This window comes from Lampetra planeri, chromosome 17, assembly GCF_965212315.1.
Source record: "Lampetra planeri chromosome 17, kcLamPlan1.2.h2, whole genome shotgun sequence".
Classification (NCBI taxonomy): domain Eukaryota; kingdom Metazoa; phylum Chordata; class Hyperoartia; order Petromyzontiformes; family Petromyzontidae; genus Lampetra; species Lampetra planeri.
Window position 1 is genome coordinate 11,180,876 of NC_136123.1, and position 24,342 is coordinate 11,205,217.

Consider the following 24,342-nt stretch of genomic DNA (forward strand, 5'->3'; position numbering starts at 1 on the left):
TAGCACGAACATGAACGATACAAAAACATGTTGTAACGTGACTGATCAAACATCATGAGAACATCTGAGGCCTGCGCCCAAACCAATTACCTCACTAGAACTTATCTACATTAATAGGTTAGAGTAGCCACGCAGGCTGTGTGTCGGAGATTTGGCTCCAACCTCGCTGCAGCAACACATCATCACTTTCAGTTTCAGTGGGAACAGTGTTGTTGATCTCCCATTTTTGCCAGTGCATCCAAGTCTGGAGTTATTGTGGTTGTGGCAATTCTCAGGATAGATCTGAGGTGCTGATCCGTTAACTTTGATCTGTGACGGGCTTTGTTGGCGTTCATGACGCTGAATGTCTGCTCACACACATAAGTCGAGCCAAACAAAGTCAGTATCTTCTGTGCAGTGCTCCGGAGGTTTGAAAACGTGGCTCTGTTAAGTGAAGCATTCAAGTCATTCAGTTTAACAGAGTTGAACTTCTCCTTTAGGACGAGGTCAAACTGAAGATCTATCAGTTCCAACTGCAGCTCCTGTGGTGCTATTTCAGGGTCTTGTGACAGGGGACAGGACACCAGCTGAAGTGACTGTTCAATGTTTTCGAAATCAGAGAACCTATGGCAGAGTTCTCCGTGCAGGTCCTCAAGTGATTTGCTGTATTTTTTTGTGTTTCGCGGTGCCTCTTCCTGTATGGCAAGTGTGGGGAAATGAGCGAAAGATTTGTTCACAATTTGTCCGGAAAACAAAGTGAGCTTGGATTTGAAGGCTTTCACATGTTTGTCATGCTACATGCCATATTAGACACCAAAACAGAACAATTCCTGAAATAACTCATCAGTAATGAAAACCAAGATAAGGTAACCGCACTCCTGGGGAGTCCCTGCACAAATACAATTTTTGGAGGCATCTCTGCATATTCGAATCTCATTCACTCCAGCTGTAAAACATGGAAGCTTCTCTGGAACATTGGTTCCTCAAAATCCACAATGAATGCTTAGATTCCCATGTGCTATCCTGCCGAAAGGGACCAACAAACTCACCAAACAAGCTGTCCAGAAACAACTCGCCATCACCATAAGCCAAACATTGCAAGCAACATTTGCCGATCAGTGCGTACCCACTTCAACAGACCCAAATCGACTCCGACTACGATCCGCGGCTCGCGGCGACATGCTGCTGTACCCGCGTGTGAACCTTGTGCGATACGCTCAGCGCAGTTTCGGGGTCTCCGACCCAAAAACTTTGAACACGCTACCAACTCATGTTTGGGATCCATCCCTGAGTCTGAGCCAATTTTGCAACAGACTCAAAACAGTGTTGTTTAAGAGACCCTACTTCAACGTGTGATAAATGCGCATTGTGATGGACTGGACTTATAATAGTGCGCAATAACAAATGTTTTTACTTACCAAACAAGACGGTTTTTTGAACTGGCAATAGCTGCTGTGAACAGATTGTTCCTCTCACCATCCTCATAGAGGCTACTTTACAGTATTAACAAAAAAAGTCACAGCAATGATTGACCACTCTGCCATCTATGATACTAATACGTATCATGGCCTTCTGCTGAAAAGGACCAAAATCATCAGATGCCGCCCTGTTGCACACCTAATCGATACAATTTTCAACAATCATTATTTAATGGTACATCTCGCTGCAAGCGAATTATGAAAAAATACCCTCCCTCAGTGCTTAGTTATAGCACCATCACTATTTAACATATGCATCAGTGACCTACCATGTACATAATATCTCAAGTTCATGTATGCATATGAAATAGTTCTTGCAACACAGGGCACAAACCTCGAGAACAGTGCCAATGCTTTAACAGCTGATATAATGTTATTGGAGGCATAGTGCCTTCGCTGGAAACTCAGACCAAATCTCTCCAATATCAGCACAAGCGCTTTCCACCTTATCAATCATGCAGCAGATGCCACCCTTGACGTGTCCTTCTGTGGTAGCCCAGTGTACAGTGCCTTCACTCTAAGATAGATTGGCCATGCAATCCAAACTATCGACACTCGTGAAGCCCTTTCGTGTCTAGCAGACCTCGGTATTGCCTTTTAGCTCTTGACGATATTGCCATGTGAAAAAACTCTATATCTCCACTGAACTTTCCAACCCATCTGCCCTAACAAATCTTAAAAGCACACCTGGAACCGGTTTCTATCCAGATTGCCTTGTTACTCCAATTGCATGTAGCAAAGACAGAGATCCTCCAAACTGGAAAAAAGTCCGTTATGAAGACTTTTTTTTATTAACTACTGTCCGTTTTCTAACGGACAGTAGTTAAGGACTCATTCTCCCATTACATCTGCAAACGTGTCTGCAAATGTCGTTGTTTATGGCATTTTCTAACTTTAACCTGACAGACACTCTCATATACACATGTACCTCCTGAATCCTACACTTAATTTTATGGTCTTCCCAACGTCCTCCTGTTCAACTGATAGCTGCTACAAATTGCAGCAGCAAAAGTCCTCACCTGCATGTGTAAATGTGACTATATTACACCTGCATTGATTGTCCTTGAACTGGTTGCTGATAACATTTTGGATTGAATACAAGGTTGCTGTGACAGTCTTCAAGCTTTGTGCGTTGGCCCAAATATCTTGCCCGATACATCACTCTCGACTGCCCTGCAAATTGCCCTGAAGTCCGGAAATAGAGATCACCTGGTGAAGCCACAAGCAAATCGGCAAACGATGAGGGGGTAAACTCCTTATTAGTTTCTTCTCCCCTGATCTGGAAGTTGTTTGTACTTGAAAATATATATATATATATTTGTCTCTCAGTTTTTATTTTAAAGCATCTGGAAATGTGGCCGGATGTCATAAAAATACAAAAATAATTATGAACCCATTTAGCATCCTTTTCACAAGTATAGTTTATTCATGAATATTACAGGAATCCAAATAATGGAACGTTTAGAGACCAACCAGGCTGGGTACAGGAAAGGGTTTTCTGCTTTGACGCTTGCAATAAAAACAAATCTCAGAAAATGCAAATACCATTAGGCCTGTATCCTATCAACTGTGGATAGTGATTTGATTAGCCTCTCACAAGCCAAGTTCCAGATCTTAATAGTGTGGGTCTACAAATGCAGAAATTAACAAAACCATAAAAAAATGTAAACAACTACATGAGATTACATCGAACATCAAATACAAATCGGAAAAAGAGTCGGGCAAAAGAGACAATTCGTAGCAAAATAACTATTTGTTATAATTTAACTTGGAAAATAAAGGATTTAACATAAGCGAGAAAATATTAGCCATCTATGGTTTGCTAAAACATAATATCTAATGAAAAGTAATGAGAGGAAATCATTCAACTTCATAGAGAAGGTTGCAAAGTTAGATTCATCGTGGTGAAGTATGGTCAAATCATTCAAATTACGGACAATGTGTGGGGAGACCTTCATACAGCATTATATTGGCAAACTACTTGTGTAAACGTGTCGTTATTAAACTTCATTATAATCAATGCTTCAAGGCCGTGGACATATATTGATTTTAGCCATATCTGATATAGTTATGTGAGCTAATAAATTACTTGTTAAGTTCCATAAAAATGTTATGAAACAAATATCTCTGAGGATATATAAGGGGCTGGTAAATCAGCTTGAGACCAGCAGCATAGCGACGATGTCTCTCTTCTGGCTCGTCTCGTGTTTCGCCTTCATCGGCGCCACCATCTGTGAGTGGTAAAACATTGGGACATGCGCGGCAATGTATTAGGCACTATATATAGGCTTTATCCATTAAGCACCAGTTAGACAACTCTATTAATCGATAAAGAGCATAATTGAAAGTGATTTAGCTCAACATTTTATGCAACTGAGCATTTTAGGTTGGCCCTGCCCTATGAGTAAAATAACTCAAGCTTCAGATCTTAATATTGTGGTCCAAAATTAATAACTGTTGGATTTCCATTTTTGCAGTCATGATGATAGATGCAGTTGTGCGGTCTGCAGCGCAATACCATTATTTTCCTGCCTCACGGCACCACAAGTCAATTTCAAGCGATGTGCAAACGCTCCCTACTGGCTGTGCTATGCAAAAGCAATAGCTACAAGCACATTAAAATCATATGCTTGGTTTATGTGGATTACACATTGGTGGTCTGGCCATACGGCAAAGATACACTGAACGCATTTCTAAATCATCTCAACTCCCAAAACCCATCCATCCAGTTCACCATGGAAGTGGAAGCTGACAGAACTCTACCATTTTTGGATATTCTGCTCGGACGGGGTAGAAATGCTAAAATAACACACAGTGTTTACCGAAAGAAAACGCATACTGATGCCTATCTGAATGCAGTCACACCATCACCCCGCACAAAAATCTGCTCTTATCAAGACGCTCATTAATCGAGCTAAGAGAGTGTCATATGGTGACAGTCTGAGAAGTTAAATTCAACATGTTAAAGAAGCGCTGCAAATGAGCGGTTACAATGATGCACAAATCAACAGGGCATTGAATAACAAAACCAAATCAAATAACAAGAGCATTGAAACTGTCCAAGTAATTAAAACTATCAAAATGCTGTACATTGTAGGGAATCACTGATAAATTAGCCAGATGTTTGGAAAAACAAAACATCCGAGTCAGATTTGGCACGGTACATAAAATACAGAATTTAATATCTGGTACAAAATATGTATTACCGAAGCTATCACAAAAAGGTGTGTACAGGATTACTGCACGTGTGGTAAATGCTATGTTGGGCAAACAGGACGAATGATCAGCACGAGACTAAAAGAACATCAGAGAAATATTAAGTTCTCCCAAATGCAACTGTCTGCAGTAGCAGAACACGCGTGCCAACGAGGACACTCAATTGATTTTGATAATGTTGAAGTTTTGTGAAAAACTAGCTACTACTAGCCAAGACTAATTATATAATCTATCGAAATTGAAAGAAGTTAAACTAAAGTGGTACAAAAACTGACACCTTTATTAGTATAAAGGTGTCAGTTTTTGTACCAGTTGAAAGGGTAAAAACCTATTACTATATTTTGCCACTGGTAAAGGAGGTCTCATAGTGTAAGTCAAACTAACTTTAACCAACATGGACTGAATCCTGATGTACCAACTTTGGTTAGGCACTGCCTTCCCAACACTTACTTCACCTGGAATGGTACTTTCTACAAACAAAATGAAGGTACCCCCATGGGTTCCCCCTTATCACCAGTGATAGCGAATGTTTGAAACAGATGCCATCCAGACATCCACCTTACGTCCTTCCTTGTGGAAGAGATACGTAGATGACACTTTCGTTATTTGGCCACATGGCCTGCCAGCATTGAACCAATTTCTAAACCACATCAATTCCATACACCCATCCATCAAATTCACCATAGAAGTGGAGAAGGATGGTAAGCTTCCTTTCCTGGATGTTCTGTTTGAGAAGAGGCCTGACGGCTCTTTGGGACACTCTGTCCACAAGAAATCCACCCACACAGATTTATATCTAAAACCTGATTACCACAACCATCCAGCCCAGAAGAATTCCCTCATCAAAACACTACACCATAGGGCCCACTGCATCTCCGACCAACACCACCTAGCCAGTGAACTGGAACACGTACACCAAGCCCTCAGGATGAATGGATATTCTGACCGTAAAATCCGCAAAGCTGTCACCCCAGCCATGGGGAGACAACCATCGGAGGACCCAATCAAAACCATCACCTTGCCCTACATAGCAGGGGTTACCAAAAATATTTCCAAAACCTTAAACAAACACAATATCCAGGTACGATTCAATACAGTACACAAAATCCGTGATCTCTCATCTGTGAAAGAGGTAATTCCTGACATGCAATATCCTGGAGTCTACAAACTGAGTTGTACCTGCGGTAGCAGTTACATTGAGGAAATGAAACGACATGCTTCGGACCGTTTTCGCGAACACAAGGCAGATCTGAAACATGGCAAAACCAATATCTCTGCCGTAGCTGACCATCGTTATAACGCTGTGGGCTCACATGATATCGTGTTTTCCGAGACCAAGGTACTCTAAAAAACTTCGGGCTACTATCAAAGGTTTGTTCATGAAGCCATCCAGATATATAAACATAGACAAAACTTCAACCGAGAAGATGGATACAAATTGAACAATCATTGGAAGGATGTTATCAACCAGGTAATACCTTAACTGGTTGTTGTTGTTGTTTCCATCGTACTTGCCGGTTTACGAGCACATTTGTATCTGTTCTTCCCCAGCTTCCTACTTCTAGCCCCGCCCACTTCCCCCCCCCCCCAAGCCTCACGTCCTCTAGCGCTCACGCAGCCCCCTACCCCACACCCTCCCCCCTTTCTCTCCCCTATTGCCTCCTCCTCCCTTTCTTACCTATATAACCTCTTGCCACGGCAGCTCTCCCGCCGACTTCAGCATTTTCTTGCTATGGTTGTCCCACCTGATGAGGATTGCTTGTGTTGCAATCGAAACGTCGTGATTTGTTTTATTTCTATCTACGTAACTTTACCGATAGAACCAAATAGTATGGATTCCTGCAGTCACGAAAGCTTCAAATCAAGATTATAACTTTAACCATTCAGATAGCTACCGTTGTAGTGATGCGTGGAAGCGAATCATCAAATAATACATTATTTACTGCATGCCTACAAAGGGCAGCATACTTCAATAGGGATTACCGTTGGTAGGGCTATTTTAATAAACACCATAGACAGTAAGGACAAGTTCAAAGGGCTCGCATAATGCACATGCCCACAACATTGTAGCAATGATCGGCAACGGCGGAAGACTCAAATTGAGTCTTCCGCCGTTGCCGATCATTACTCTCATGATATTGTTTTTTCCGAGACCAAGGTGCTCTGCAAACCCTCTGGCTACCATCAAAGGTTTATACACGAAGCCATCCAGATATACAAACACAGACATAATTTCAACCGTGACGATGGGTACAAACTGAGTAATCATTGGAAAGATGTTATTAACCATGCAAAAAAGATTTAACTACACATTTTGGCCCATCTTATTTGACAGGTACTATTCTACTTCACCGAGTGTTAACATCCCCAGCGTTTAACAGTACTCTCCTTTTTGTATTTGGGTTGTCACCAACACTGGGTTAAACAACATGCGCAGTGTCGCTCACTCTCTTCTAGCAGGTGCACCTTTAACATGTGCACATGTTGTTCTCTTTTACCCCCTCCCCCCCAATACGTTCCATTCATTGGCTACCACACTCAGATAAGCTCCTCCTCCCCTCCTGCCCCCTTAACTTGTATTTAAGAACTTGTATCTTGGAATTTTTTTGCCTCACTTGATACAGTAAATCTAGCTGTGACGGTCCCACCTTATGATAGAGACTTGTGTTGCCTCCGAAACGTCGTGATTTATTATTTTATTTTGTTTCTATTCATTTTATTTACCTACGTGAATTTACCGAAAAAACCTAAGAGTATGAATCCTTGCAGTCACGAAAGCTTCAAATCTAGAATAAATGAGTATAGTATCAGAAACATTGACAGTATTTTAAACAAGTGTAGAGACAGTGCGCTGACTACTGGCCAGAAGTGGTAATTGTGGATGTAAGAACAGTATGGGCAGAAAGAGAGACAGATACACGAAGCGACCACAAGGGTGAATATCTAGGCCAATGGTCAGAGAGGGGATCCATCTGGGAGTTCCCAGGACCAGCTGGAGAGTTTGAGAAAGGGGGTGTGGCCATGGCGGAGCCACGGCCACACTGGGGGATATAAGGGAGCGAGGAACAGGGTTCTCGGCCGTCATGGGGGGTCGGAGTCTGGGACGTCGTCGCTGTCATCCTCGTCCTCGCTGTCGTCTTTGGCAATGCTTCATTGTCATTGTCGCTAAACAGTCAGCCAGCTATTTAGTCGAGTCGGCGCCGTCAAGCTAGACTGTCAGCGTTTAGTTCATGTTACCGAGTTGTAGTCATGTGAGTGTGAGGAAATAAAGGAAAAGCTTCTACAGTTTATGTCTCCAGAGTCGTTACACTACACAAGAATGCAGCAGTGCTTATCTCTGTCCTCAGTCCTGAGATCTTGGTGGAAATTGCATATGTTCACGTCAAGGACCATTCACTGATTCAATAATTTATTGTTGGGTAGGGTGTGGCGTACAGTACATCCAACTGTCGATCTCTTTTTAATCTCGCATCATCAACGGTGAGGAGGCTGTCCCTGGATCCTGGCTGTAGCAAGTGTCTCTCCAGCTACGACATTAACTTTCAATAACCATCATGCACTCGAGCTTGGTAGCATTGACGTGGTGGAACCCTGCATCCTGTTGAACACTGCTCACATACTCTGGTGAGAGATAGGGTCAGATGAATGAATAAATGTGGCATTATTACTATTAACCGGCTGTCATAATGTCTATTTTGGTAAATGTAATGTGTTCCAAAATTAACTCATGATGGGGATTGTAGCTATAATCAGATAAATGTTGTAGAGTCATTGAAAACAGGTTCCGTTCATGCTTCTCGTTGATCTTTGCTCAGGATTCCACTGGCTGGCACTTCTGCGGCGGGTCGCTCATCAACGGCTGCTCATTGCATCTTTGAGTCAGCAATCACTGTTTAATCTCAAACGTAGAGGTCATTAGTGGGGATTTGAAAAACTGGAAGAAAAAACCTATTTCACAAATGTTGCACATGCAGGACAATGCTGATATATTGTACATGCATACAGTACACGTAAGAGCCCTGTTGTTGATTCACTGCTGGATGAGGTTTTCCCCCTGCCATTTTGCTACAATACCCTCTGCTACCCAGAATGGTGAAGACTTCAGCAGCACGACAGGGATCCCACTCCATATGACAGCCCCGATGTCCCCTACAGAAGCCCCTCTCATACTGTCAACATGGCCTGGCTCAGCCCCCGGCCACGCCCTCTTTCTCGAACCTACCAGCGGTTCTTGGTGTGCCCCTTCTGTGACCTTTTCCCTAGACCCCCCTCTGGTGTGTCACGTGGCCTGCTTACGTCAGGGCTGCTGTAAGCCGCGAATCCCCTTCCCAGCCAGCAGCCAGTGCTATGCTGCTACATTACTATTCTATGCCACTACACTTGTAACAAAACGATGTTTAACGAGGAATTTCCCCCCATAATAATTGGAAATGGGGGGGGGGGACTGAAAGAGCATAAACATTGCCTATGCGATGCAAATTAGGGCTATTTCTCCCTGTATCTTCTAGAGCAGGCCGGCCATGTGGCCAGATGACAAAAGTGTCATCCACGTACCTCTTCCATAAGGTTGGGCGTAGAGTGGCAGTCTGGATGGCGTCAGTCTCAAATTTATCCTTGAAAACGTTGGCTACAACCGGAGATAGGGGGGAGCCCATTGGGCGCCCTCAGTTTGTTTGTAGAAATTTCCATTCCAGGTGAAGTATGTATTGGTTAAGCAGTGTCTCACCAGGGGGGGTACCTCAGTGTTCAGTCCTTGATGAACCAAGTCTTCAATGATTGCGATGTCAGGTACAGGAACTTTGGTGAATAAGGAAACCACATCAAAACTGACAAGCAGGTCGTCTGGGGACAGGGAAATACCCTTGATTGTCGATACCAGGTGAGTAGAGTTTAGTACCGCAGAGGTGGTTTTTCCAGTGAAAGGCCGCAGGATTTCAGACAAAAAACGAGACAGTTTGTAGGTGGGGGATTTGATCGTAGAGACGATGGGACGAAGGGGTGTATCTTCTTTATGTATTCTTTGGTTATTTCGGTAAAGTCACGTAGAAAGAAAATAAATTAAATAATAGAATACGACGTTTCGATTGCTTGTGTTGCAATCGAAACGTCGTATTCTATTATTTAATATATTTTCTTTCTATGTGACTTTACCGAAAGAACCAAAGAGTAATTCCTGCGGTCACGAAAGCTTCAAATCATGTTTCTTTATGTATCTTTGGTAATCCCTATAATCTTGGTGGCCTGGCAGCAGGTTTCAACGAGAACTGTTTGGTTTGATCAATTAATGCGGTTGAATCAGAAATTATTTTGTTGGTTTGTATGACGAGGCTGTTGGTGGGGTCTCTTTTTTATTTTTGTATAGCTGCCATCGTTGAGTAGTTCTTGAATTTTGTTGTTATATTCTATTTTATCCATGATGACAGTGGCATTGCCCTTGTCGGCTGAAACAATTTTCAGCAATTGTTTCTTGCTGTGGTTGTCCCACCTGATGACGGACGCTTGTGTTGCGCCCAAAACGTTGTGATTTAATTTATTTTATACTTACGTGACTTTAACAAAATAACCAAAGAGTATGGATATTAGCTTAGCAGGTAAAAGCCCACTGAGGCATTAATTTATTTTTTCGAAGCAACCTGGCCACAAACGATAGTTGAACAAAGTGGCGTATCATGCGGAAATATATAGCAGCCAAATAATCGAAATATTCGCAATGCATGTTTCTAAACATGTGACTGCAGCGAACCCAGTCGCTCACTTAGTGAACTCGTGTCGCTGTATCCCGTCTCAGAATTCTGACGTGGAAACATTCACGATCTGGATTTTGAATTGGACATCGACATACGATGTCTACACACATTTAATCCACACTAAATAAGGAATGGATTCAACCCCGGGTTTAGCTCAGCGGTTTTGGCCCGGCCATTGTGAAGCCTCCCTCCAAAGATCACCAACCCTCTCGTCTTAACAGACTATTGGGGCAAGTGCTGTTAGCAAGCAACACCTACGAAGGCCGGCACGGCACAAGACGGGGTGGACTGCCAGCTCCACGCCTGGCCGCCTTTGTCTTCCCAGTGGCGGTATTTACATCCTAGTACCAGGTACGTATTTGAGGCTGAGTCGACCTAGGGGGGGGGAGTCCCAGGACCGATTCAGATAATCGTCCCCGGTGTTAGCCGTGAACGGGAGTCGAACTCGGGTCGCCGGTTTGGTAGCGCGACGCAAGCGAAACGCTGCCCCCCACCACCGCCCCCTCCTCCTTCACCACCACCGCTCCCTCCTCCTCCTCCACCGCTCCCTCCTCCTCCTCCACCACCACCATCGCTCCCTCCTCCTCCACCGCTCCCTCCTCCACCACCATCGCTCCCTCCTCCTCCACCACCAACCACCATCGCTCCCTCCTCCACCACCACTCCCTCCTTCCTCCTCCACCACCGCTCCCTCCTCCTCCTCCTCCACCACCACCGCTCCCTCCTTCCTCCTCCATTACCACCGCTCCCTCCACCACCACCACCGCTGCCCCCCAACCACCACCACCGCTCTCTCCTCCTCCTCCACCACCAACTGCGAGCTGCGTCATCCGCTCTGAGCCGCATCGGTGGGGGCAGGGCAAGGGGGGGCACGGCCGGGAGGGGGGGTAGTGGGCGGTGTTCCGCGCGTGCGGGGCGGGGCTCGGCGCGAGCTCTGCCCAGGTGAGGGGCGGTGCCGGTGCGGGCTTTGCAGGATGTCACGATTCACGATTCACGGTGGGACGCGATTCCATTAGTGGTCGTGATTCTTAGCGTGAATTGGCTCTTCCGCTTTCTGTGGCCCATATTAAAGCGATCTTCTCGGGGCTCGCCATCGATTGCAAAAAAATAATTATAGGCAAGTTAGCGCAGTCTCTACGAATCGTAATTTAATCTTAAGGAATGTAATCGATTGAAAGAAACCAAGTCGATTTAATCGCGAATCCATGAATCGTGACCGACGCGAGGCCGTGACGCGACGCGAGGGGCGGGGCCGTGTCCCGGATAAGGGCGGGGCCACGCTGAGCGAGGGGCGGGGCCGTGGGGGGGGCAGGCAGAGTCATCCCCCTTCACACCCCCCCCCCACCCGCGTCTCGTCGCTTCTCGGGAACCCGCGATGTCGGACGGGGACGCTGCGGAGTGCGAGGGCAGCTTCCGAAAGGTGCGCGATCTCCCTGACCCCGTGTGTCCCCCGTGTCCCCACCGTGTCGGCGTGTGCCCTGAGCGGGAGCCGTCTACTCCGAGGGCGATGGTGGCGATGTGGGGGGGGGCGCCTCGCTGCCCCCCCCCCACCTGTTGCCAGGCAACCTCCCATCTCTGTCCCTCTGCGGCGGTGGTGGTGGAGAGATGCGAGGTGGAGTTGAGGTGGAGTTGAGGGTGGATGCTGTTGATCTTTGCGCTCGTTTACTCCTTTTTTGCGCAGGAAGGTCCTGCCAAAATGTTCGCAGCTCCGATTCGCATGGTTGGCTACGTAATGTGCGAAAGAAGTTAAACATGCAGTTCATACAATAAGGGGGGGTAGGGCGGCGATTGCTATGTTTGATCGTAATTTGGGAGCATTTTTCTAATTTAGTATACAGTATTGAACATTGACGCCGGAACTAACTGGCCCACTCTTGCGAATGATGTAAGGGACCTTTTTTTAAACGTCCACCGTGAAATCAGAAAGCGCGTGTTACTGTGCTTTATATACCCGCAGTGATAACCGGGGCAGCCGTGGGATTCCAACCGTGATCTTCTTCAACAAGCGGCGGCGAAGGCGCCCACATTTGGGGGCAATGTCTCCGCCACAATAGATTGGAGGATGAGTGAGGTTACTAGGAGGATGGAGGTGCGAGATGGCGCTCCGTCCTCCTCCCGTCTCTTACGCCTCGTCTTGGGCCACAATCACGGCGAGATATTGGCCCATGCCTGGCCAGCCAGCACGAGTTTCGGCATGCAGCAGTGGTAGACACCGCCTCAACCCCTCACGAGCCCGGAGCCCAGAGTCATTGGCGCAGTACACGTTCATAGTGCCGTCTCCAAGCGTGTGTAACAAGTGCAGTGGGGAACCCCACAGCTATCGGGCTGCCTCTCTGGTGGCTCTGGCCCTCTGCGTCTCTCAGTGTGTACCTTCTTCGTGTCCTCTACATATTTGTACATCTGAGGCTTTGTGCCCCCCAAGGGTCCTTTTTGCCTCTTGTGTACTGGGTCCCACATATCGAAATCGTTGCAGAGTTTTGCTTGTGTTGAACCAGTGGTTGCTAATCGCACCTCCCATGAGCACGGCTACGTACCGTGCGAAATAGTTTCAACATACATGCAGTGAAAGACATGGGAAGTAGGCGTATTGGCTGCGTATTTATTTTGAGACTGCTGCAGTTGGGCTATTGAGAGTTGACAGGCATACAGATTCTAAAGCAAGAACCAAAAGTTGAACTAGAATGAACTATCCACCAAAAGCACAATTGTGCTTTTGAAGGAGCATGTAAAGGAGTGAATGAATGTGATTTACTTCCCTATTGATGGATGGCTGAATTGCAATATTTTCAAATCGTCATCCTAGCTATTGATTTATTTAATTTCGATTTAATCATCACACTTATGAATGGTATTGAAGGATGTATTCACCTTTCACTCGACAACCAAGGATAGGACCCCGTGCACACGGATGTGAAGCCAATGCCCAGTTAATGACTGTGGACCAGTGGTGATGAGATAAAGCATTGTTCAACGTTGATCCGTCGTCACAATGTTATCTGGGAGTGGTGTTCTTTTTTGATTGAGCTAACAAACAGTAAACCACTGTTGGAACACACTTCTAAAAACTACTGTCAGGTTAAAAGTGCCTCTAACACAAACCGTGGTACAACTACTACAAAAACTTTTCTGTTGTATTGAATAAATCACAAATATTTTCATCCAGCTAAAACACTGTTAAAGCATTACAAATATGTTGAATATATATTGAGAAAAAATATCTCATTGTACTGGGAAATTGATGTGCGCAGCCCTGAGTATTGTCCATTTAATTACTTTTTTGTTGCTTTTTTTAAACCTAATTGTGCAAACGCAGCCAATATCCATGTTGAAATGGGCACAGGTGCATATTTCCAGACTCCTCTCCAGGGTGTGTCAGCTGGCTGGTAGGGAAATTGAAAACTTTATGTATGTTGTACATGTTAGGCACGCCTGCGACTGACTTCGTCACACCTCCGAAAAAAAATTGGTATATTTTTACCTATGTTGCGACATTAAATAGTGATTTGCAAAAGGCCAAAGCTTACAATGCAAAAATGTTGCATACAGTACATTAACACATTTAAAAATTATATCATTGTGTCCGTTCAAGGTAAAAGTAATTGTCATTGTACATTTTGAGGTTAGAACATCTTCTCGAGATGTGCACAAAATATTGCAGGTTTACAACAAACACGTTATAAAATAGCTTCAGCCATATAAATACATGATGTCATTGTTTATTGATGTAGTATGACAAAAAATGTTGTGGTATATACAATTGTGACAATTATATGTCATAGCATAGTGTGATTGCAACTGGTGGTAAGGCAGGAATTGAGGGCTGTTGTCGGCAGAAGAGTGTGTGATGGTGCTGTCTCGAAGTGATAAGCATTCCTGTAGAGCTCGGTGAGTGGGGGGGGGGGTCTTTGTCCCAGGTTATGACCAGCAGCCAGTCAGGTATTGGGGGTTGCAGTTTGTGGCCTAGTCGGCCGTGGGGTTGTCCACGTTGCAACTCTGATCACGGAGGGGCTGAAACAGGCAGGGTCAGCTGTGAAGTGCTGACAACAGTAAGTGGCTGAGCAGGATTTGCCTAACAATACAGAATGGAACAGGCAGCCGGACCTAGGCCACAGCAGACAGGCCAGGGCATAGGCCACTGGGTGGTCAAGTCGGGAGTGAGGCATTTTAGAGTCTAAATTGGTTGAGCAGGAAGTGGGCAAATTAGGCAATCAAATTGTCTTCATATTAAGAGCAATGGAGAAGCACAAAAAAATTGACATTTCCATGGCAAGGCCAGTTTATACATAGGGTAACCAGGTGTGGTAGGATCACATCAAGTGACATGGATAGATGACCCTGTACTTGGCAGGGTCACTCGCATTGAGCAGATTATAGTTCCTTAGGCATTCCACATTCTTTTATATCATTGATTCACCATTTAGTAACATACTTAAAAAACTGCATGAAAATGTTTAAGTTAATTGTGGCTGTTGTAATATTTTAACATTTATGAATCGCATCCTCATGCCTTTTGTCATGACAAGTCGTCCAGTTTGCCCTCATTAAATATAATTGCAATTCAACATGGGCAATATTAGCCAGGATTGAGCAATATTACATAAGAACAGGGGCTTGTTCATTTTCACTTTTTCGACCCACAACAAATCAGACGAGAGGAAACCCTCACTGTCACATGTATTGTATTTACCATGTCATATGGCATGTGTCCCACTTAAACCATATCGGACATCACGATTTTGTTATTGGTGAAAGGCACCACAATGATTAAATCACACGTGGGAGGGCCACTTCAACATCCCACTCCCACACCCACGCATCTTCATGGAGGAGGTTAAGTTAATACTAAAAATGTTTGCTGATCCACTACATGGAAAACTTGAGGGAGTCATTGAACTCATTTAAGTAGCATGTGTGGCACAATACAGTGTCCGAATCCCATGCCAGGAAGTGCCAAAACTGCCCGCTGTGCACACAGCCTACCGAGATCGGTGGAAATAAATAAGCAGCACACAGCCTTGTGCTTAGACGACAATGTGATAGGGCAACCTAGTCCTTGTTTTTTATTAAGTCTGACACAAGCAGTCCCTTTTCTGCATCATATGCAGTCCCTGTACTGCGTCATACATATGAAGCGCAACAAATGTCACAAGGAGGCACACCCAACTTGAGTGTGACCACAGCCCAGACTTTCTTCCCTGTCATACCTTCTCCCGTAAATTACAGACGTTAAGAGTTCTGTCTGAGTAATATTATCTTCCCAAATATTGTATGGCTATTGTATGTATGTTGAACTTCTTTCACACCTTATGTAGCCAACTGTGCGAATTCGGAGGTGCTGGGGCTTTTGAAATCCAATAACTGCATTCATAAATTTTCTTATTTTTGATAGTTCAAACATTCTATATTTAATTAATGAGCTTTTATTTCCATGTCTCGGCACATTCATAATGACTGCCTCGTCCTTTCTGTATGGCAAAGCCTTTACTGGGGATGTTACGGGAATGTGCAACAACAAAAGCGTCCCTTATTTTGTACACGGATGTCTGACAATCGTTTGAAACATTTTTTTAAATGAAATAAAGCCTTCAAAGTTACGGTCAAAAACATCATTATGGCACTCTTCATATATATTTTTTAATCGTTAATGAAATTTAAAACCTGCATAGGACAAGCCCGTAGCCTAAGTGTGTGTAGAAATAAGAGCTGCTTGTTTTTTTGGGTTATGTCTTCATCTTGGAGGTTGCATGTCTACTGTGCAGCAGCTGCTGGATCTGCCATGGGGTAGAAAGCGTTTGTGAGGAGTGCTGGTATCAAAGGTGTTTGGCTATGATGACATTTCGATCTTTGGTCTTCCTTTAAAAGCAAGTGGTAAGTTGAACTTTTGCAGTCTTACAAACCAGCGATTTCCACAACAATGGAGAAACCTGAACTGTATGTCATTAACCATTGACAATGCTATTCACGTGTGAGATGTTGTAAAGCTCTTACGTTGTGATTCGCATCACGGTTTCTTCCAATGTGTGTCCCAGCCCAATGTTATGGTCTTCTCATTCCACTCTACAACACCACAGCAGTCACCTCTTTGTCTCTTCCTCCTTGGCATGAAACCTCCCAAGCTTCTAGCAAAATGGCCTCCCAGGTCTGACCATAGGTCTTTCCCGCAGATATCAGCGTCACTTTCGTTTTTAAAAATACTTGGGAGCATAATTGCGGACAATTGTCACCCCAACCAAAAATGAGCCATACTAAACTCTCAGTTCAAACTGTCACTTGATGTTTTTATGACCAAATATCTCATTTGCACTCTTGTCCATCCCAAAACAGTCCAAGCTTATCACAAAAATGTCAACATTGGTCACGAAAGACTTAAATTGGCAAACGTAATGTTTTGGTTTAATTATTAAACACTATTATTCATACACTCCCTCCCAATCAAACAATTACGTGTCTTTACGCTTTAGTCACTTTAATTAATAATTGTATCCATAAAACTTCAAACTCGGTCTTCTCATTGACCCATTCCTGCAGACAAACTGGAGACACGGTGAAAACACACATTATGGCCGAATGCCTCAACATAGCTGCCCCAAGACCAATTATTGTGTTTCCCCCCAAGCATGTAGCCTTTTAGAGACCTGTATTACATTTGTAGTGAGTTCAACTGAGTCGCAGACACACTTTTTGGAGGCAACACATTTATTGATACCAACACAAAGGTGTAACTGCCCCTTCACCAGTTAACCTATGGTGGTGGACCACCAGGCTAACTACCCTAATTACACTGGGAGTAGCTACAACGGACAGGACCCCGGCTTGGGTCCAGGTCCACGTGTTGGTGACTCTTCTCGGACTTCGAACGTCGATTCTTCAGGATGACAACAGCAACGCTGAACCCCGGTCCCTCTGGGGAAACCGGCTTATAGCCTCACTGGTCGTGGCTGGCTCCGCCCTCGGCCACGACCACCTCAAATCCTCTAGCAGGATCTCCACCCGACATGTGACCACCCTTCGCCCCCACTTGGGGGGCCCTGTGTAGACTTTACCAGTCACGTGTCCTCTGGGGGTCAACTAGAGTACCACGGCCTATAGTAACCCCATTCCATGCTGACACTCTCACACCCCATCCTGTAGGGGTCGGCACTGCACGCCTTGAGTGGTGCCACTCAGCGCTATCCATCAGCGCTCACCGAGCCCCTCCAGGGCCGGTACTACACCCACATATACGGGGTGTCCGCGATGTCAATACATCGCACGCCGTGCATCTCTAGTGCTGGCATTACACAGTGACATCCACGATCTCCCAATATACATGATGTTCACGATGTCAGTACATTGCACGCCATGCCTCAAGGGCTGGCATTACACAGTGACGTCCGCAATGTCACTCCACATTTATATGATGCCTTTATGATTTTTGAGTTATCATCTTACTAAATCTGCATTCAAGTTTGTGGGCGTATGTGTGCTTATCTCTATATAGTACATTAAAACCTCTCAAAGCTGGATTTAGAAAAGCCGGAAGGCTTTTCTAACTGAATAAAATGTGTTTTTTAAACCAATGGATTCCACCCCTAACACTGTTACCGCATACATTAATCTGCACTCAAGGAGATGGTGTCCGTGTTTGCACTACTAATTATAAATACCATATGCAAAGTATAGTATACAAGCATAACTTGTTTACTTCTCTGTAAATAATTCAGTGAATACATTCCCTTGGACGTCACGGGCTCTGTTAGAGCTTTCACACTCGTTGTTTCATTTTGATTTTGTTACATATGAAGTATTGGAAAATGACGGCAGGAAACTCCTTGACGGGAACACACTTCTTTTATTAAATCTTGACTTGTAACAATACAACGCGTGGCCTCTCTTCTTCACACCGCACTTCTCTTGACTCAGGATTCTGTGCTGCCGGCTCTCTGTGCCTCGTGTAGACTCCGCGCCTCGGCTACACTCCTCTCTCGCCTCGTGTAGACTCTGCGCCTCTGCTACACTCTCCTCTCTCGCCTCGTGTAGACTTTGCCTCTCTCTCGCTGGCTACACCGTATGCATACTCGGCTCGTGCAGACCGTTCTCTCTCGCTGGCTACACCGTATGCATACTCGGCTCGTGCAGACCGTTCTCTCTCGCTGGCTACACACTACACATTACTCAGCTCGTGTAGACCGTTCTATCTCGCTGGCTACACACTATACATTACTCAGCTCGTGTAGACCGTTCTATCTCGCTGGCTACACACTATACCTTACTCAGCTCGTGTAGACCTTTCTCTCTCGCTGGCTACACACTATACCTTACTCTCTTCTACTCTCCATTACTCTCCTCTCCGGGCTCTATCTCTACACCTTCGTCTTCATTCTTAGATGGTTCCACTTCTGCCCCTTGCTCCTCTGTGCATCACCTTATATACCCCTTCTTCCCGGGAGACGGAGCGGATGCGGACTTCAACGTCGGCACCGCTCCTCCGTTACCCAATCCCCACGCGCTATCCCCACGATCCGGTTCCGCTCAGCGCGTGTTTCCACTCTCCGACCAATCACACCGCGCTGCTACCCGATCACTCCCTCTGGGCGCGTCACCGGCACACAGCCAATCAGCAGCACTACCCCCACCCGCGCACTGACGCCTGCTCCTCCCCGTCAGCGCGCGTCACCACACACACACCCGTACATACGCGCTGGCACACGACATATACACCCAGCGCGTATCACCACTACATCACCCCCTCCCACATAGCTCGCAGCCGGCCCGGCTGCTAACAACAACCAACCACGACGATAAAACGACAACCAACAAAAAAAAAAACCCCATAACCCCCCGAGTGTGCCCCGTAACATAACACAACAACAACAACAACAAGAATAACTATGTACAGATTGACAATGAACGCGAAAAGTCAACAATAACACGATACGAGCAAATTCGAAACGAACGCGCCCCACGTCCCTGCGACTACACGCAGTGACGAGGCGCTCCAACTGCCCCGACTCCTCACGAGGCAGGTCATGCAAAGTAGCACGACCTGGCGCGAGTCCGTCTGGCTGGTCCATCGTATGGGGCGGGACACTGACGACCGTCCGGCGGTTCCGGCCGCTCCAGACGGCGCGGAACGGGCCTGAAAGGGCCGGCCCCGCCGCGGAGATCCGGCCGCCGGTGATCGGCAGCTGTCAGTTCCGAGACACCTGGGAGCAGATCAGGCGACAATACGTGTGGATCAGGCAGAGACATTTCCCCCTCTGGGTCGCCGGTCACGTCACACGCCCGGCCATCACGACACAAGGGGAGGCCATATGGAGGCGAGAACGGTTTCAGTCGGGAGGGGTGAACGTACCACCGGCGCTTTCCCCACTTTATCTGAACGCACTGGGGCCGTGCAACGCGCACGACCTCCACGGGTCCCCTCCACGGTCTCAACAATTTAGGCGACGTAGCCAAGGGTGCCTGAGGGCAATGCAGCCAGGCCCTGTCACCTGGTTTCCATTCGTGCATGGACACCTTCCGTGCCCGCAACCGTTCATTAGCAATTTGGCGAGCCCGCGAATTAAGCCGTGCGGCCTCCCTCGCCTCTGTCAGCTTATGAATATTAAACTTAATATGTTCTGCCAAATTAGAATTAGTTCGTGGAGCGGACAGGCCAAGTTGCGTTTCTATTGGCGGGTCAGCTTCCTGACCGTACATCAAATAGAATGGGGAAAACCCCGTAGCTGCATGGGGGGCCATTCTATACGCGGCAAGGACTCCCGGGACCTGCAGGTCCCAATCTACATGTGCCTCGCACACCTGCTGGCACAGCATGGAAGTCAAGGTTTTGTGGAGTCTCTCCACCATCCCGTCAGTCTGCGGGTGGTACGGGGAGGTACGCACCTTCTTGGTACCCAACAGATCGCACACCTCTTGCAACAATTTACTCGAAAATTTTTTACCTTGGTCGGTCAGCAGGCGTTCGGGAGCCCCCTTGTCCAGGACATAGCCCTGGACGAAGGCATCCGTCACAGCCGCTGCCGACTGGTTAGCGAGAGGCCACGCCATAGGCCATCGGGTAAAGTATTCGACCCCCACTAACAAATATTTATTCCCTCTCGGCGTGACTGGGAAGGGCCCCAAAATATCGAGTGCAACGAGCTCGTTGGTACGCGAGACCTGAATAGATTGCAGCGGTGGATTAGCTGCCACGGCCGGTGGTTTACGCCTGGCGCACTCAACGCACCCCTTCAGAATATGCACCACATCACTTCCCATTCCCGGCCAGTAATAGTCACGCTGAAGCAGGGCAAGCGTCTTGTTAACTCCCAAGTGCAAGAGGCGTTCGTGTGCCGCCAAGACAACCCTCCCCCTCACAGCGGAAGGCACCACGAGTGCGTTCCGCCGGGACAAACTGTCCCATTTCAATAACACGCCCCGCTCAAGTACATAGGAGCCGGTACGCTCCTGGTCCCCCTCGGGACCCCCAACCTTGCGGCGCAATGCTAGCAGCGAGCTGTCCGCCATCTGGAGGCGGCCCCATTCGCTGAGCGACAGCGAGAGCAGCGAGTCCCGCCCCTGAGAGGCAGTGGAATCATCCCCACTCGGTGCGCCCGCTGTCGCAGCCAGTGCCCCCATCTCCCCCGCAAGCGTCGGTTTACAGCGCGCCGATCCCGACAAACACGCGCATTCATCACAAGGCAACAACCGCGACAAGCAATCGGCATTCGTGTGTCGCAACCCCTTACGGTACGTAGTCGTAAACTGATAGTCCTGGAGGACTTCCAACCAACGCGACAACTGGCCCGAGGGCTGGGCGACCCTCAATGAATACTGTAGCGCCGCGTGGTCCGTTCGGACTGTAAAGTGACGACCATACAGATATGGCCTAAACTGCTGCACAAAAAAAACAATGGCAAGCAGCTCGCGACGGGTGACACAGTAGCGCTGCTCCGCCGGAGACAACACCCTACTACCGTAGGCGACAACTCTTTCGACACCCCCAACGACTTGGGATAGCACCCCCCCAATGCCCGTGTTGCTAGCATCCGTGTCCAGCAAAAAGGGACTGGCAAAATCGGGATAACACAAGGGTGGGGCACCCACCAAGGCGTCCCGGAGGGAGCGAAACGCGGCCTCCTCCTCCGGTCCCCATTTGAACTTCACTCCCTTCGCCGTTAGAGCGTGCAAGGGTTTTGCAATAGTGGCGAAGTGCTCAACGAACCGCCGATAATAAGAAGCAAACCCGATGAAACTACGCACGTCGGAAACGGACGTAGGTGTCGGCCACGAACCGACACAATCCGTCTTCGCGGGATCGGTGGAGATCCCCGAAGAATCGACAATGTGACCCAAGTATCTAACGGACCTACGAAGGAGGTGACATTTGGCCGGTTTAAATTTCAACTTAGCCGATCGCATTCGCAAGAACACCCCTCTCAATCGCCGGAGGTGTTCCTCAAACGTTTTACTGAAAACAATGACATCGTCCATATAAATCAAGCATGTATCCCACTGCAAGCCCGACAAAACCAGCTCCATAAGTCGCTGAAACGTCGCTGGAGAGGAGTGAAGTCCCATGGGTAACCGGTTAAACTGGAACAGCCCCCCTGGAGTCCGAAATGCTGTCTTAGGTTTCGACTCTTCGTCGAGCGGCAACTGCCAAAACCCCGATAACAAATCAAGAGTCGAAAAATATCGCGCACCAGACAATGCATCGAGGGACTCATCCATCCTGGGGAGCGGATACGCGTCAGCCACAGAGATCTTATTCAGGCGACGGAAATCAACGCAGAATCGCAGGGACCCGTCCTGCTTCTTAACCAGCACAATAGGCGCTCCCCACGGGCTAGAGGAGGGTGAAATAATATCGGCTTCTAGCATATCGTTAACAGCCGACTGAACATGTTCCTTCTCCACGGGACTCAGTCGGAAGGGATTTAGCCTGACCGGCGCCGCATCGCCCGTTTCAATGTGATGGTGCAACAAATCCGTGCACCCAATGTCATACTTATGTTTACTGAATACATCAGAGAATTCAATGAGCAACTCGCGCAGCGCACCCAACTGCGCCGCCGACAAATCGTCCGAGGCGGCACATAACGAATGGACCCACTCAAGGTCTTCCTTTGGCTCAACGTTCCGCGCGGGGCTCGAGCCCACCTGCGCAACCAACCCATCATCCCCAGGAACCTGCGCCGCGTGAGCCAGCACGGTGCCCTGCGGGATGACAGCTGGTCGCGACCCCGCGTTCAAAACCATCACAAACGGATCCCTGTCAGCCCGCACCAAAGTGTGAGCCACCGATAAATCAAGACCCCCGACAGCCTTGTTAGAAGGACCCAAAAGCATACTCTGTCCCGAAGCCTCCCTCACCCATGGTTTTCGCAACCGGAGGGGAATCAACATCTGTGAACCCGGGGGCACTTGCACTGTCTGCGTCGCCACCGCTTGTATCGTAGCGCACGCCGTCCGAATGTCAGTAGGGCCCGTCAAAAATGAAATCCGGCGACCCGATGGCAGTTCAATGCATCGTTGATCGATAAGAATTTTAATGGGCATTTTAGCCAAAAAGTCAGTGCCCAAAAGACACGGAACTGCCAAAGAAGACGAAACGAAAACGGGTCCCGATAATTTGATATCTCCAATGCAAATGGACGCCCTAACCTGACCGATAATGCCCAACGATCCCCCATTAGCGGCGTAAAATGGCACATCCACTGGAAGCAGCGGACGACATTGGACTGGAAGAATATTATAAATGAGGTCCGATATAATAGTTGCCGATGCCCCCGTGTCCACTAACACCCTAATCTCAACCCCATCAATAGATCCCGTAACAACGGACGAACCCGCCGAAGCAGCCACAATTCTATGCCCCAATTCCGCCCATTCAATGTCTCCCTGGTCCCGGCCGAACCCCCCTCGCCGAACCGAATCCCCGAACCTTAACCGGCCCTCCTCCGCCGCAACGCGGCGTCCCATGTGTGCCGAATAAACAGGCCGAGCGTGTGAGGTGCCGCGACTTGCCGGGGATTGTAGAGATGACTTGGGCTCTCGGTCGTCGTCCAGCCGAGCTCCTATGGCGCGCTGCCGCGGAGCGCGGCACCCGGACGCCACGTGGCCCCGGAGGCCGCAGTTATAGCACGTGACGAGGGTCGGAGTAGATCTTGGTTGCTCCGACTTTCGGCCCGATCGCAGAGGCGACCGGGCCCCCGGCCTCCAGTCCCCTGGTCGTCCCGTGGCGAACGCCTCCTCTCGTGGGCTGACGACTTGGGGTTCGGCGACCACCAACCCCGGGGCTGCGACGACAGCAGCGTTGCAACCAACGCCTTGCTTCCGTTGTAGGGCCTCGTGCGCTTGAATACTCGTGGCGACTCTCAAAGAAGAAATATCAATGTCGTCAGCTGTGTTGATAGGGACCCCCAGGTCCTGCGCCAACTTGAGCAGCTGCTCCAAAACCATCGCGTCTTGGCCCTCCTCGTCCATCCGAGGGAACGCAGCATCAGCAAGAGCCAGCAACGCCGTGCGATAGGCCAGCGCGGTCTCCGTGGCCGCTTTCCGTCTTGCGTAGAACTGATGGCGGCATGTAGAGGGAGGCCCGTAGACCCTGGCCAACAAACCCAGCGCATCCTTCAGCGTGGAGCGGTCCGACTTCCGTGCAGCCCTGAAGGCCGCGAGCGCATCGTCGTCCAGCATGGCGGGCAATGCCCGCAGCGCCGTAGCATCGGACCACGCTGACATCTCTTGATGCGCCAAAAACCTTCGCTGAAATTGGCCCCAGTCTCCGCCTTCCGCCTTGAAGGCTGACAACGTGGGCAGGCGCTGCTGAAAAATGAAGTCATCCGCCTCGTGGTTCCTCTCCGCCTGTCCGTCGGTGTCTAAGATGGCGGCTCCAGCAGCAGACGTAAGATGGCGGACCCCCTCGCGCGCTGATGACGTCGATGCGCGCGCTTGGG

General features: G+C 47.9%; 1 protein-coding gene across 1 annotated transcript in view; it reads left to right on the top strand.

Moving 5' to 3' along the window:
* Nucleotides 1-11,694: 11,694 nt before the first annotated feature.
* The window catches only part of LOC144723369 (rhophilin-2-like), a 57,216-nt gene continuing 44,568 nt past the window's right edge, over nt 11,695-24,342 (top strand). Inside the window, exon 1 of the mRNA XM_078602113.1 lies at nt 11,695-11,840. Coding sequence (XP_078458239.1) covers nt 11,796-11,840 — 45 coding nt within the window. The 5' untranslated portion in view covers nt 11,695-11,795. The remainder of the gene's footprint in view (nt 11,841-24,342) is intronic.